Source organism: Parasteatoda tepidariorum, chromosome 10, assembly GCF_043381705.1.
Source record: "Parasteatoda tepidariorum isolate YZ-2023 chromosome 10, CAS_Ptep_4.0, whole genome shotgun sequence".
In the NCBI taxonomy this organism is placed as follows: domain Eukaryota; kingdom Metazoa; phylum Arthropoda; class Arachnida; order Araneae; family Theridiidae; genus Parasteatoda; species Parasteatoda tepidariorum.
In genome coordinates, this window is record NC_092213.1 from 15,642,644 (window position 1) to 15,660,047 (window position 17,404).

General features: G+C 29.1%; 1 protein-coding gene across 1 annotated transcript in view; it reads left to right on the top strand.

Annotated features, from left to right (window-relative positions):
• Positions 1 to 17,404, top strand: part of LOC107453489 (glycine receptor subunit alpha-2-like) — a 58,227-nt gene that overhangs the window by 22,409 nt on the left and 18,414 nt on the right. Inside the window, exons 2-4 of the mRNA XM_016070349.3 lie at positions 8,355 to 8,497; positions 10,928 to 11,025; positions 12,610 to 12,677. Coding sequence (XP_015925835.1) covers positions 8,412 to 8,497; positions 10,928 to 11,025; positions 12,610 to 12,677 — 252 coding nt within the window. The 5' untranslated portion in view covers positions 8,355 to 8,411. The remainder of the gene's footprint in view (positions 1 to 8,354; positions 8,498 to 10,927; positions 11,026 to 12,609; positions 12,678 to 17,404) is intronic.

Genomic DNA, 17,404 nt, shown 5'->3' on the forward strand with positions numbered 1-17,404 from the left:
GTGATAATGCACTGAAAGTTTCAATAACTTTCGAACTAATTTGAATATCGAGGAAGAAATTCACATATGAAATTACTTTTGCCGTCCGTCAAATTTTAACTCCGTAGTTGCAATTCATTTTGATTCAGATCGACCAAACAGTGTATTTTTTCTTACAAGTTTAATAACTTATAAGTCTTGAACTAATTGTCGAGTTTTAAATTTTTTTCATTCCGTATACATTTTCCTGCATTCTTTCATACTTTCAAGTTTCTAAATGTTCTAGATTTCTTTGTAGCAAAGCAAAATGTAACACGTAAAACAAAGCAAAAAAGTGAGAAAGTATTCGAAAAAAAAAACGTTTAAAATCTTAATAACTTTCAAGCAAATTTGAATTTTTCAAAAAAAAAAAAAAAAAAAAAANAAAAAAAAGAAAAACAACTCTGCATTAAATTATTAACAAATATGGTTCATTGAACAAACTAAATTTGAAAAATTTAGTTTACTTCATGCGGGCTGTAGAGTGCCCTGTATGGTATTTTTTCTTACAAGTTTAACAGCTAATAATTTTCGAATTAATTTTTTAATGTTAATTTTTTATAAAATTTTTCTCTCTACGCATTTATCGACACGCCTTCAAAATTTCAGGTTTCTAATTGTAATAGTTTTTGTGCACCAAAGCAAAATGTAACATTAGGTTAAGTACCCAAAACAGTGATAGTTGTATCAGCCCTTTATTATTTTTATTATATAGAACATTATAATTAATTATTATAGTTGGTTTAAATTAATTATAATAAAGAAGAAAATCGTCTGCAANACTAAATTTGAAAAATTTAGTTTACTTCATGCGGGCTGTAGAGTGCCCTGTATGGTATTTTTTCTTACAAGTTTAACAGCTAATAATTTTCGAACTAATTTTTAAATGTTAATTTTTTATAAAATTTTTCTCATAATAATAATATAATTATAATAACTAATTATAATATTATTATAATCACCACCCACTTTAAAGCAAAAGCATTTTAAACTCGATGCATCCCATAGTTTTATTTAAAAATACATTACCTTTTAAGACAAATTCAATTCAAATACTAGATATAGTTTTATTGCTTATATACTTTACATATTTTTATTTTGCGATTACAAATTACACTTTAAAATCTTTTTCCTTAAATAACTTACCCCTATAAATATAATTTAACATGATATGCACCATTAATTAAAATCTCTTCAAATTCGTAATTCATAAAACAAGCATTTTATTTTACATTTCAATCCACGTACTTAAGATTAATATATGCAGAATTTTGAAAATAATAAAACGCTTGCACTTAACGTTTTAACACCGATTTATATTCTGGAGTACCCACTGAAGATAGAAGACAAGAGTTAATGAATATTGCAAAATCTCGTAAAACTCTTTTTCCAAAGATATACTCTATTTTATAGATATTTAATAAGTTTTTGTTCGTCATTTTTTGTTGACCAATAACTCTTTAATGCTGTAAGATGACACACATTAAAATACACTCACTAATGCTTTTTAATATTTTTTCAGAAACACATTCTTTTTCGCAGATTATAGCAGTGAATAATTTATTCATACTGTTCTTAACCATATCAGATTATGTTTTAATTAGTTAATTATTATTTTCTCTATTTTAATCACGAAGAGTATTTATTTATTACTCGACAATCTAATTAACAGGTATTAACTATTAATATATATAAGTATAATGGCATTATGCCTAGTTTGATCTGCAAAGAGGGAATAAACTTTAAAAACAATGATATTAAAAACAGTAATAAGAACTTTTATTTATAAAATTTTAAAAATTTTAGCTGAGATGAAAATAAAGTTGTAAGTAAGGGACTACTCGCTTAATGTTAAATAAAATACATAAATTGTCTTCATTTCACTGCGCATAATTTATGTTAAGTGTATTGCTTTTATAAATGATTTCAATATTATCCAAATTTATTTCATTGTCAACGTTATATCATTTGAACAATTTAAATGCTTTTAATATTAAAATTTCTCACCTTCTGGTACGAATTACTTTTAGTATTAGCAGAAAAAAATACTTTTACAAAATTGATCGTGGTTTGATCATCAAAGGCAATATTTTTGTTAAATATGTCCTCTGCTAGATTTTGTGCTTTGACCGTGGAAAAGTGAAGTTTGTTTATTTTCTATATGGTGTATGTTAAATTTAATTTTCTGTATTTTCTCAACCTTATAATCATTAGTTACCTTTTTTAATTGGTATGCTACGTCTGTTGATGAATTAAACAGAGAAAAACACATACACAATTACTTAAACAACGTTTCATAAAAGAGAATAAAAAAAGGTGTAGAGGAAAAATAGCTGCAAAAATTTAACATCAGGATTCAACATTAAGTTTAGAATGCTAAATTAATGTAAAATTACACTATGATATAATGTTAGAATGCATATTAAGTAAGTGCTAAATTTGAAAGAAAACTTTTACCTATTTCATAGGGAAATTAGAAATAAAGAATATTTTTATGTTTCACATCAGAAGTGCTGCTTCCAGGAGTTTAATGGCGGGAATGCTATAATATATGTTGTTAAAATACACCATCTTAGGAAACTATTGAGCATCACTTCATAACAAAATTGCGTGATTTATGACGAAAAGCAAATTTTCAAATAACTGACGAAAATGTTTCCTACACTCGAAACTTCACCCTAGTGTATTGTAGGAGATTTTTGACTTGAACGACGAAACTACTATTTGTCTAAGATAGGTACTCTTCCAGACATTCGTCTGGAGCTGTGGCGGTGACTATGGTAACGAGGTATGATTATTTCAAGTAGGGGTGAGGGGTCCCTCTTTAGGATTGGTCTCGGCGAGAGAAAAGGAGACCTCTTCATCGAAGCTACCCTCCCTAAAATGCCCTCTTCTTGTTTCCATGGCACCAGACTGCCGCAGACTTTATGGCAGGAAGAGTACCTATTTTAGACATTTGAGTCTTGCTTCGGGTATGTGTTTAATATATCTTTCTGTTCTATCTGTCCTTGTTATGGCGAGGTGATCAGGAGATAAAAGAATTGTTTGAAAAGTTCGATACATTAAGCACTACAACCGTTTTTTTTTTCTTTCTTTTATTTTTTTTTTTAACAAAATGGCGAAATATCTCTATAATCTTACCGGAACTTGTTTTCTCGAAGAAGAGACGATAGTTATTTCGTTCTGGTAGGTAATACATGGCATTGGCTTCACTTAAAATATCTCATTCATTTGACTCATCTGATTTATTTGGTTCTTTAATTGATGATTCGTGAAGATATAGTCGGATGATTCACAGGGAGTTTCGTTTCGATGGTCGCTGAACTTTATTACGAAACGGATTATTTTCCACCGTGTTTTAAAAGAGAGGAAAAGTTGAATAAATGGATATTTCAAATCCATTTCATAAATACAACTAATTTTCAAAGGAAACAGCATATCAATATCTTCCTTTATAATTAGAATGAAACACATGACACACTATTCGAAAAATAAATCAGTAAAAATAGGTAAGTGACAATTTATTTAATTTCTATTTTACAATATCTAACAAATACAGTGAAACTACAGCAAAATAGATGATATTCGCACTGTAAGTTATGTGAAAAATTGTTAATTGGCTGACACCTAATACGGTTAACCAATCATAATTTCATCCGCATTTAATTATGTATCGAAGTACTTCTATTCTAATGCATTTTTATATATTTCTCAAACAATACTTAGAGAATCCCTTTATTACATTTAAGCTAAGTATGCGAAATTTTGTGTAATTATTGCGTTTTATAATCAAAATAATTGTTACAAGTTACTTATTTATTAATTCATTTTTTGACATAGGGTGTTCAAAAATACTTGTTTCCTTTCGTAATTTATTGACTATTTTCCGTTGACTAACACAACGAATTCGTTTACAAAAACGCTATTTTCCGTTTGTAATTTACTGTCGGTCCCTCAAACTTCTAAAAGCTTTTAACTTCATTGATATGTATGAGAAATAGCATGATCTAAACTCTTCTGTAGTTATAAAATGGGTTTTTAAGCATTTCTTGAGAAATTGGGGAAAAAAATGTGTTCGTTTGGAAGAGTTTCCATTATTTTCTACACACAATAACAGTGTACTTATCTAGAAAGTTATTTAGACGGCATTAACTGCATGTTATAAATGCTCGCCAAGTTTCAGTCTTATATTTTTCATAGTTTATAATACTCTGGCCAACACCAGAACGTAAAAATTGTTTTCTCCCTGTCAAAATATTTCACCCACCCGAAATAATAATATAACTTCTTGTATTTGCAGAAAGGTATGTCTTTTTATAGACACCGCTTTCCTTTCGCAGAAGAACATAAAACAACTTATGCGGAAGTAAAAATATGATATTACCTCAGTCTGTAAAATCAATTCTAGAAGTCTATATTTTCAAGTATTGAAGATATATGATGTCTGAAATTACTGTTATAATATTTTTATTATGGAATAAAGTAATAAAACCCTGCAATAAATAGTACTTTTGCTACGTATAAGCTTTTTTAAAATATATTTTTTAATATTTTGTTTGTTTATTTACTTTTTTTGAAAGTAAAAATCGTTGCATATAGTAAAATAATGAATTTATTTTACAGTTAGTGTGTCTGCCCATATTTCGATATTAAGGTTTTTCACTGTTTGTAGCTACATAGCTATGTCATTGTAACGTTTGCAGTATGGTGCACTTCGATGCACAAAGTTCTTTTTATCAGATCTCTGTATATGAATAATTTTATTCAAAATTGTTGCCTAACTGTTAACGTTAGCTTATACCGATACTGTAGGGAGTTGCACCCATGTTCATGAAGTCGTGAGTTCGATTCACGTCTGCTGAGGAATCCCGATATAGTAAAAGTCGACTGGTGCAATTTAAATCTGTCGGGTCACAAAGTGCTTCCCGTTCCCGTAACAAATCAATACCTCTGGGGGTACTGAATTGGAGATTAATCGTTCTCTGGTTCAGGTCACAATTACGATATGTGGATTAATGGATGTATGAATGGGTTTACCCTATAAACGGGATATGACGTGTGCGTGTGGCTGAATTCGTGTTCTTGACCAGAAAAAGGGCTACTGAAAAACAAGATACGCACCCTAAGCCTTGTTAGTATTGGCGAGTGCCATTGGAAACAACAACAACAATTATCTTGAATCTTTATGTAAGTAGTTAAATTAGTAATAAATTAAATAAATTAATAAATACAAAAAATAAATTAATTATTTTGATATTAAAATTAGCAATAAAATAATAAATTAGATAGATTATAAAGAAAGAATATATGTGTTTTCTGAATAAGTGTTTTCTGAGAAAAAAAAATAGATTAGAATATATTTGTATGATTAAAAAAGAAAATTTGATTCCACAGCTAATTGTTACTGAAAAAAAGATAACAAGGATGTTTTTACTGAGAAAAATATATTAGAGCAGCAAATTTGCACTTGAGTATCACTAAACAGGCTAGGAAATATGTGGAGCATATCAATGGCATGACAGACGCAGCGAGTTCATAAATCAATTTATAAATAAGCTGATTGTCGTGCAAGTTTTATATTTTTCTTTTTAAAAACTTCATGTGTTAAAACAATGTAAAAATTAAAAATAACAATTTTTTAACATTAATAATAAAAATAATAAATCATTTAAAAAATTAAATTTTACATGAAATTATCTTCGGATAAATGAATTTTCGTGAAAAAAATATAATCACTGAAAAAGTCCCCGATTTATAGCAAAATACGTAAAATGTAAAATTAATAAAAGGAGAACAAAACTTTCAACTACTCTCTTGTCTAAACTTTTGGTACCATAATTTTCAGACAGTGCCCCCCCTCGTCCAATATTTTGAGGGTCAAGAATCAGCATCAGTCGGAAAAAGGTATGTTTATTCAGATAAAGTACGTTTTTGCACCTGATTTCGAAACATGAAATAACGTTTCTTTTAATTAAATAACATATTCAAAGCTAGGCTCTCGCATTATTAAGATTATATTCCAGTAATTAAAGATCCAATCATTAGATCAAAAGTCGGTTAGGATGTGCAACTTCTAATTGTACGTACTTGACATAAGATACAACAATATCATAGGTTTTAAATTAAAATTATTTTGTGAATGAATATTGCATGGATGAAACTATATTGAATGGGTGTTATGATATTCGATTATCTTAATTTCGATCTTATAATTTCGATGTCAAATAGATGCCAAAGTCATCCAAAAAGCGGCGCTTCCTTTGTAAAGTTCCTGTTCCGCGTATTTCTCGTGCTTTACACTCATCAAACCTTCTCAATCCAATAGACAGATAGTTAAGTTTCTCATTTGCTGCGATGAATTTTGCAAGTTTAGGGCGATAAAATTATTCAAATACGTTCGTATAGCAGCTGATCTGGTATGCTAATAAACTCGGACTAGACAGAGAAGCTGGACTAGGTAAGGAGAAGCTGTACTGGATCTAATTAATAAATCCATGCCCTATTGGGATTAGGTTCGGTCTAAATTGCAGCTGAGACATGCCAATTCTTGCCCTTGCGCATTTATTAAACATGCCGGCACAGCAGATTAAAACGGAATTTCAAACAGACTAATCATTCTGCGAAATATGCTGTGTAAGGTTTATGATCATTTAATTCCTACGAAGGTTATCCTTGAGATGATTATGCTTCAAGAATTGACCATCTTGTTAAGTTTTCTGTCGCTCAAATCATGATACCTCTTGAATTAATAAGCTTTGAAGTAAATGTACTTAGAATGATTACTACGTGTTGATTTCTTTGAACACAGTAAGTAATTACGCATATTTTACTACACAAGAAAATAAATTACATTGGAAATATAAACCCGAGATTTATATAATGGAAAAAATTAAAATATTTACTTAGAAATAAGTAGCGTAAAGCAAAGTGAAATCATAAAGGCAATAAAATATTTTTTTATTTGAGAAAACAATTCATAAAAGTTAACTAACTGCTTACAGTTACTTTTAGTTATAACATAAAAATGATTTTGCATATCGTAATGCATTTTTCATATTGTATTTAATATTTCGACGTGAAAAAAAAAGAATCCACTGAATTCAAATAGTTATTCATTTGACATAAGGCTGTCAAAAAGTTTCTTGAGTCAAAAACACCCGACGAAAAAAGGGTAAATCTTATTAAAGTTTTAAATAGGCAATCGCTTTTTGAAGACAAGGAAACATAAAAAATAGTCTTAAGATGTTATTTAAGAGATAAAAATGTAGTAAACTTTGACAATATTTTGGGTGTTTTGTTTTAATGGATTAAATAATGTAAAACTTTTCATTGCAGCGTTATAAAGATACCAAGACACTCAAATTTGAAACGTCATGAGGTTTTTTACAGCCTAAAAAACATCGATTAATTATGTTTCGGTTTCGGATAGTAAAATAAATCATTTCAATTAGGGCGCAGATTAAGCTTACACTGCAAAGAACTCTAGATTAAATAACAGTGTATTGGCTCGTTAAAGGCATTTTCCGTAAAATCCATTATATCGTAAAATGTTATACAGTGATTTTTACAGAGATTCAGTGATTTTACGGTAATTATTACTGCAAAGTTTGAGGTAGATCAGATTGGTTGTTTTGTGTCATGTTCCGGTAAAACTAGTTTCTATGATAAAGAGTATCGGCACCCTAAGTGTCCGTGCATTTTACAATAATTAAAATCGGAATGTTTTACAGTATAGGTTTTGCTTTTCCCTACTATTTGCCACCAAATTATACAGCTACTATTTTTTTTTTCATTCTAATATTTTGCATGCTTTTTCCAACTTTAAAAAAATAGATCACTGAACCCAATAAAGAATAACGCATGAGATTTAGATTATATATTCCATTGGTTCTTATAAAATTTGTGAACCATTTTTAAATTTTATGATACATACTTTGTTATATTATCAAAGAATATGAATTTTTGATCTTAGAATTTATTTTTTACACTGACAATTAAAGAACGCAACTAAAATGCAGATACTCGCTTATTTTCTTTAAAATACTGACTAAAAATTCTAATTCTATGTCATCAGATATTTTAAACAACATTTTCTTATTAAATTATATTTTCGTATTTAAAACAAATAATTCATATTAAATGTTAAAACATTTTTATATACGTTTCTTAGAGTTCAGTAGTTTTACAAAATCTCAAAACTGCATGCATTTAAAAAAATATATATGTGTTCCAGACCTTATAAAGTAAACAGAATTAAATGTTTAATAGTTTTAACAAATCTTTTGATCCTAATATACATCCACTTGCTCATTCTAATATCCATTTAATTACTTTAGTTTCAAGATGGAGGTCGATGGAAAGTGCTAAGCCTTAAAGAGACGTAGAGAAGAACTATGCTTTTTAAAGTCTGTATAATTGGAAAAGTGCTAGATTCATCATTTGGTTTTCTCAGTGTTTTCCTTGTTCTAATATTTCACAAGTAAGTAATTGCAACACTTAAAATAAATTACTTTTCAACAATCTTTAAATTTTCGAGTTCATGTTTTCATTATTGTTTACCTGGGATTTCAAAGTAACTGTTTCGTTTACACTGAAATCTCTAACATGTTTATTTTAATTTTTGAAACATATTTCAAATAATAAGTAAAAACTATGAAACGTTATAGCCGAAGAGTAAGAACTGATAAAGTTTACTCTGCAATCCCTGAAGCGTAATTCAGATTTAGTTTAATTTTTCAAACATATTTTAAATAAATAATTAAAATTATGAAATTGGCGTTTAGTGATAGAATAGTACACTATGGTAAAAATAGGCAACCGAAGGGTAAAAGTTTAAACTGCAATCCCAGAAGCGTAATTCACTTTTATTTTAATTCTTGAAACATACTTTAAAAACATAATAATAACTTTTTATTTTACTTCCTATGAGCTGCACAATCACTCTTCCCGATGAGCAGACCTAGTGCGTTCTCCAGAAGTGGTATCCACTCTTTCAGGACCACCACAATGAGTGAGATACTGTTGTCCATGTTAATTTGGACGTCTAGTTTCTGCCACACTAGATGGCAGCACCGCAACTCTATTTGGATGCTAAAGTTCACTCGGAATTTAATTTTTCCAGAAATGCCAAGAGCCAATAAGGCATTCGAGGGATCTTTCAAATGCCGCATAATCATACGACATGGTCGCTGAGGAATTTTTGCATCCCGAAAATCCGGTGTCTGGTCGGGGGATCGAATCCGCAGATTTAAGTTCAGAAGGCCGACGACAAACCAACTGCTCCACCCAGCCACATAATTAAAACTATGAAACTGGAGTTTAGAGGTAGAATATTATACTATGATACAAATATGCAACTGAAGAGTAAAATTGATTAAAAAAATTAATGAAACACATAAAAATATCTCCGACTATTTTTTAAAATTTTAACCAATTACAATTAATTTTTCCTAACATTACGATAAGCGTTGCATTTTCATTTTTGTTTGGTTGACCGAAAAAGGTTGACAAAATAATCCTTTTTTTAGATATCGGTTTAAAATGGTTGTTTCTAAAAGCTTAATGCAAACCTCATAGCGCATAAACTAGCTTAGTTGCATTTAACATTATTTCAAGCTTGCATGGTTCATTTGCCAATCATTTGTAAGCCATGTTGGACATTGGGATAAATGTTGTTGTTGACATTAAAATTACTTTACTTTGCTATATGGGTATAATTTTTTATTTATATTTGAATATCTCTGAATCGTACTTCCTTTGGCAAATGATATATAGATATTTTAAATTTAAATATGTATAATGTTTAACATTATACATATTTAAATTAAATTTATTTGTTATATATATTATATATTATATATTTTATTATATCAACAATTTTACATATTTTTTTACATTTCTTTTAAATTTCTTCCAAGCAATTCAAAACATTTTAAAACCAAACCGACTAACGCCCAAAATATACTTTTGAAGTGATAATTGAAAGACACATCATTTGAAATAATGGATTGATGGCGAATTAAATCGCTGAAAGTTTAAGTCATCAATCATTGTAACTTAGGGGCTTATTTTATGTACGTTTCTACAAAAGGGATATCTTCATCAACGCAATGACTCTTGATATCGATTGACATCAAACATGGTTTAAGAGTTTATATAATTATATCAATTAAGTCACGTAATAAATCAAATAAGTCACGTAATAAATCAAATAAGTCAAGTTTTAAATTGAAACACTTAACAAACACTGCTACTTGAATTATTAACCCTTTGTTTACGATGCATCATCTGTACCGTAACAAGTGGTCCACATGTTAATAAGGGGTGTTATCAGTAGTTAATAAATATAATGCTATAATAGAAATACAGGTAGATTGAAACATATATCAATTTAAATCAGCACAAAGTTGAGAGCAGTGAAAGAAAAATACAAAGGAAGGTTAAACAAAATAAAAATGAATTTGTTTCTTTATAAATAATATCAAATGTGAATGTCATTGCTTGATTTCATAGGGATTTTGCTAGATTTCATATGGATCGTTATTTAGACAATATCAAACACTGACCTGCTATCTTTTGAATTGTTTCTCTATTCTCGTTTCTGATTTGCTTAGAGCTTGATTAGGTTTTTCTTATTTTTTATTCCTAGTTTGGCATTTTTTTATCCAGTTTTTAATAATATTTTAAATTTCTATGCTAAGAGCGAATAATACCCAGTATTGACAGTTCTAAATATCGAAAATCCTTAATAAGATATGCATTTAAAAAAAATAAATTAGGATAGAGCATCGGTGACACATTTTCTTTTTCCTAGTTGATTATGTACTTTTTATTTTATCAAATATCTTTGAAAGATTTTAAAGACAACCAATTTAGTTTGAATATAAATTATATTTTCTTTTTTTTTCAGAAGTTTTTCCTTAAGTGATGATAGAGTTCTTCGTTTTATTGACATTTTACCATCTGATTCTAGATCGTATGACAAGATGAGACCACCAAAGGCTGACGGTTTGTACTATAAACTTAATCAATATTTATGGAAGATATTTTATATAAGATATATTATTTAGAGCCGGTATCAGAAAATTTACTCGTTATTTGTCATAAATTATTAGCGATTTAAAAAATCCTCTATAGAAATAAAAAAAAAAAGTTAAGACTGTTGAAGGTGGGACTGAAAACTTCAAATTCTAATTAAATTGCTTAGGAGAAAGGCTTGAGGTAAGATCAATTAACTAGAACTTCTTATCACGCAATTTAGTTGGTTTTAAAATTTCCATTTCGTCTTACTCACCGGTGATTAGATAAGGTAGATTATTTCAAAAGCACATTTACTTGTTCTCCTTTAAATGTTAAGACTTTAAATATGCTGAACTTTTTATACTTCACTTTTATAAGTAGGGGAGAGTGGGGTCAATTGTAACAGGGTATGATTGTAACAGAGCAAAAATTTCGAGTGTCTGGTTCTAGATTTGGTTCCTAGGTGGAGCACAAGGCGTATTTAATAAATCTACATGTACAACCCTGCTGGCAACCATTTTTATGTACTTTTGAAAGAGTTACGTCAAAAAAGATATTTTCACGCTACGTAAGTACTTTTTTTGGTATTAGAATATTATATTGTAACAAACAAATTTTGTTTAAACAAATAAAAATTATTCACCGAGTATGTAAGTGGACACTTTAATTAACATTTAAGAAAAAAAAAGATAAGTTTTGTTAATTAACTAACATTGTTCTTAACAAATGAAGCTGAATTGGTGTCTTGGGGACGAGTGTAACAATAAGTAAAGGGACGATTGTAACAGCTGAAAATAAATAATTTTATGTTTACAAACCATTATTTAACTCTTTAAGAACTACCATTAGTTTCCTATATCACTTATATTATGTTGCATGTGCATTATTTTGTTTGTCCCCTTTCACAGCATAAATTAAAATTTTAAATCCCTTAAAGTTAAAAGTTTAACCCTTTAAGTCTCTGCTCATTATCATTTTTACTCCTAAAATATCACTACTATTTTGATCAATAAAAAAATATATCACAACTATGATAATATGTATAATTAACTATGTTTTAGTTGAATTTATGAACTGTTACAATTGACCCCGTAAGTGGGGACAATTGTAACAAGTGCACGACTGTCAAAAATTGTTAATAACTAATATAATAATATTTAAAATCAGGTATTTATTTTTTTTCTAGTAGAGGATAGTCTACTTTACTCGTCTGTCAATTAATACTAATAATATATTGGATTTTTTGTTAGTTAAAAATAGTTAAGTAAAAAATGTTACAATTGACCACACTCTCCCCTAACATTTAAAAATACATTTTAAATGCTGTCATCATGCAATTTTCCCGTATAGTTTTTTATATAGGAGGAAATTTTTGTTTTTGAATTTAAAGTTGCTAAATTAAAAATTGCGAATGGCCTGAAACAATTGAATATTTTAGATGGATTTTCCAAATTGTCAAAAATTAGCTTCTTAAAACTCACCGTTCATCAGTACAAAACATAAGATTAAGAACCACTAGAGTAAATGTATTTTCTCATCACTATCATACAATTATTTATTTTTGTTTTCCAGGTCTTCCAACTACTGTTCAATATCACGTGACTGTAATGGGATTAGATTCTATAAACGAAGAGTCCATGGTAAATATTGTCATTTATAATTATAACAGCGCTTGAAAAATCTGACATTTTTACATGTTCTTTTGGGTATGTTGAACTTCAGAATGCATGCCGAATGAAATTTTTAAGACGTTCAAGCAAAATTTTTAATGGAGGGTAACATAGGAAATTTACTATAATTAATCTGTCGAAAAAAAATCTTAACAACATTACATCAGCACTTCATAACGACAACATCAATTGTTGATGTTGTCATTATGGAGTAAGGGACTCATTATGAAGTAAGGGAAGGGGGCAGCTCAACCGCCGACTTAGAAACCCGGACCATGCCTTGGTCTTTCGATCAGAGTTAATTGCCATAAATGAGGCCTTGAGCCTAGCCACGGATTCTGGCGTACCTGACATATGGGCATTAACGGATAGCAAGAGTTCAATTCAGTATTTGAAGAACTGCCCAAGTATCTGGGAAAATTTGGCGTTTTTATTTCATAAAGCAATTTAGGAAATTAAGTACAAACTGCACATGCTGGGCAATTTCCCTCTTTATCTTCTCCATTGCAGCTTTCGTAGACTCAAAAAAATCATGTATCACTATTTAACGCAGAATTTTCCATATTTTGATACTTAGGAAATTGCAATGACATAGAACTAAATTACCAGGACTAATTTTTGTCAGAAAATCCCATATCTTTCATGTAAGGAAATTACAACTGCAATGAAATGAATTACAGAGATTCATTTCTGTCAATAACCCCCATGTATTTTGCTTTATGGAAGTACAGTAATGTAGAAAAAAATAACAAGTATTCATTCCTTTCAGTAATTCCCATGTCTTCCGAGAAATGTAATTGCATCGATACGGAAAGTGGTTAAATGGTTTCATTTTTATCAAAATTCCAGATGTACTTTGAATAAAGAAATTACAATGATACAGATGCAAATAGAAAGAGAAATAATCATTTCCATCTGAACCCCCATGACTACTAGAAAATTACAATGCTACTGAAATGAACTAAGATTCCTTCATGATAGTAATCTCTATGCATTCAGAGTAAGGTCACTGCAAAAACGGAAAGGAATTATTTAATTTAATTTTTGTCAGGAGTCCCATGTTTTCTGAGTAGGAAAATTACAACTGTACCGAAAAGAAATGTAAGGATACAGAAATGCACGGACATGAATTTGCAATATTTCCAAATTAAATTTGTGTAAAAGTGAAAATTACCGCCTAAAACATACAACCATAAATGGCTTGTTTCTGTCAATAAGGAGAGATTGAAACGAATGCGTTAAATTATCTACTTAATGACATAGTTAGCATCTAATTTTTATTTAACATCAACTGTCTTTTCATGCTGTAACCCTTAAATCTTCAATAATATCAAAGTTTTGAATTCAAACCTCTGAATGAGTGCTGTAATTATTATTTTCAGTAGTTAAAAATAAATAACTTAAAGAGGAAATTTAGCAAAATGAAAAGTAAGAAATATTTCCTATTTTCTATTACATAAGTTACCTTAACAAAAATTATTTTCCAATTCTAAAACTCTATTTGAGACTATATAAAACTAAATGCATGCATTTGTCATTTTTATGACATAAATAAGACAAACATTTCTTAACACAAGCACTTTTTTTTATATATTATCTAATACTATCTTTCCACATTGAATTATATAAAGCTTTTTACTGTTTCGTTTTCTTTGTCCGATTGAATATTTTGTGAACAGACTTTTTAAGAAAATTCTTTCGGCAAATATAAATTCCCGACAAACGCAATCTTATTTTTAAAGTAAACTTTTCCAAGTTTTCTTTTTCTTTGCGTGACTAATAAAATCTTGAAAGCTCAACATTTGTTCGTTCTTTTTAAATCTGAATATACGATAAACGTTAATAACGTCTTTTAAATCAATGCAAGTGAATAAAAATGATGTTAACTAGTCGGGAAAAATGGTATCAAGTATTATAGATTTTTTTAGTACTTCCAAAATTGCATAAAATCTAATAGGCATAGTGTGCAAAAAATAAATGAACCACCCTGAATAACTTTAAATCCAATGATCAGATCTTCACATTCTAGATCTTAATGATTCGAGGGGGTGACTTTAAATATGCTAATTAATTAGCGCAGACAATATTTTAAGTTGCAAAATCAGCCAAAAAAACGCACTTTTTCTGAATAAACATTTTTTTTTCCGAAGGATTCTGGTTTTTTACCCAGGAAATAAAGGGATTAGCCGAAATCGGGGAAATATTGTCCCAATAGTCTGACGGCGGACACCTTATTATGAATTTTACTTTTTACGTATTTCGTTATTATTTTGAAACTTTTTAAGCGAACTGAAACATTTTTACACGCAAATATAGAATTCGTCTAACCAAAGTTAATTCTAAGTAAAATAACTTTTCCTAAACATTTTTATTTTTTTTTTTTATTATTTAGTTAATAATAGTGTATAAAATTTGAAATACAACTTATGCAATTTTTTTTAATATTATTTTAAAGATTTAATTTTATCCGGCAAAATTTAAAATTTGAGTGCAATCTGTCAAATGTTTCCTGAGAGATTGAATTTTAATGACGTTGTATATTTTAAATTCGATTAACATTACGATTGAGTCCTAAAACGTGAAGCTCCAATTATTAGGATCGTTTTCCGACTCTCATTAGATCAAAAGATATTCATGTTGGTCAGTTTTATAATTTTCGCTCTGTACACAAAATAGAGAAGGAGATTGAAAATCTATCAATGCTAGTGATATAAAAATAATTGGGGATATTGTGGTGTGAACGTTGGAAATCGAATCCCCGTTCAGGCGACCACAGGATTGACAAATTATCCCTCTTAGCTAAAATATGTATACAATTGCAGGGAACTACGCGGTTTAACAAGTTGTTCATAAAACAATTATTTCATTTCACCTTTGCATTTGGCATCTGATGATGATAAATTTAAAAAAAAAATATATACATACACTCGCTTTTTTTTATGAAATCTTTTTATTATGGCTCAGTTTCCAACTTTCAAAGAATTAAGGAGCTCGACTTTTATTGGTTGTAGGCCTAGTTGAAAATTTTGCTTGCGTATCAAGTGAAAACAATCAATAAACAAATTTTTTTGAATTTGAATACTATTTGGCTGTACTAGTTGAATATTGGTTGTAGGCCTAGTTAAAAATTTTGCTTGCGTATCAAGTGAAAACAATCAATAAACAAATTTTTTTGAATTTCAATACTATTTGGCTGTACTAGTTGAATATTGGTTGTAGGCCTAGTTGAAGACTTTGCTTGCGTATCAAGTGAAAACAATCAATAAACAAATTTTTTGGAATTTGAATACTATTTGGCTGTACTAGTTGAATATTTGGCTGCTTTGCAAACAGTTTGATTACTATCTTTATTATGGTAATTTGACTGTTTTTTTAGTATGGTAGAATAAAAATTGGATAAATTGTTATTAAAAATTTTTTACCCAGAAATTTCTAATTGTGTCTCTCAGAAAAGTTGAATTCGTAAAATGAATAAGTATTATATGCCATCGTTCTGATACCAGTATGTACATAAGAGAAGGAACTCATAAGAAATTGATTAATATTCGATCCGTTATGCTCTGTTTAATAATTAATATTAATAATAGTTCTTAATTAAGTTCTTAATTAATAATAATTAAGAACTCTTCAAGAATCGCTATAATTCATACTGCAGAAAATGAGTCTAAGTAATGAATATCTTCTAAAAGTGGTCAGTGCGAGCTGAGTACATGATTCGAATCAACCAGCCATTTCTGGAATTCGATCCCGGTCCACCTCATCGACAAGCGAACGCTCTATCCCCTGAGCCACCACGGCTTATGAACACAGCATTTAAAATAGCGGCAAACTCTCTTCAGATTGCAAAAATAAACTTTCTTGAGATTTTTACTTTTAAATCATGCCGGTATTGGCACTTTTGGAAGTGAAATAATTCTTCATTGGTGAGATATCGCGAGAATTCGGTATAACTTTTTTTAAAGAGTTTAGATTTAAATTACACCCTTTAAGTCGAATATGAATGCTCGATTCCCGGAATTAAATGTTTCTTTACACAATTTTCTGGGTTTTTCAACATATTTTTGGATTCTGAGAGATATTACACCACAGTTTTTACAGTGCATAGACTTAAACCCTCCAAACGCTAAGGCTTTAGATAAAAGTGTGCAGATGTTTTCCTGTTGCACATTATTTTTGTATTTAATAACAGGGAGAAATCGAGTTTTTGACTCAAGAAAGTCTGCATCTCAATGTTCAGTAAAAGCCGGGACTAACACTCAGACAATTAAGAGATGTAGTGAAGCCTAATCTCTAATAAATGATAAGCCTTATACCATACACTCAAACTAAAAAAACTTTTACTCCATTAAGGAATTATTTTCTCAAATCTTGGCGTTAATTTTTTAAGAAGTCAAACGATCACTATATTCTGTTTATAATCGAGATGGTTCTAGTTTGATTTCGTCTGACACGATGCTCAAAATTACACAGAAGTGAATTTTTGAAATAAGTCATGTATGATTTTAGTTGTATAAAAAAGATAATTTTGCTCTAGTATGAAGATATACATAAATCTGTCAATTACATTAAATGATTTTACGATATTTAATTTCTATCCACTTTTGTTAAGTCTTGTTCGAATTCATATTAATATTCTTTTTATGCAGTGCGTATGTTTGATTAACAAACTAATTTTATTTTAAGAAATAATAAATACT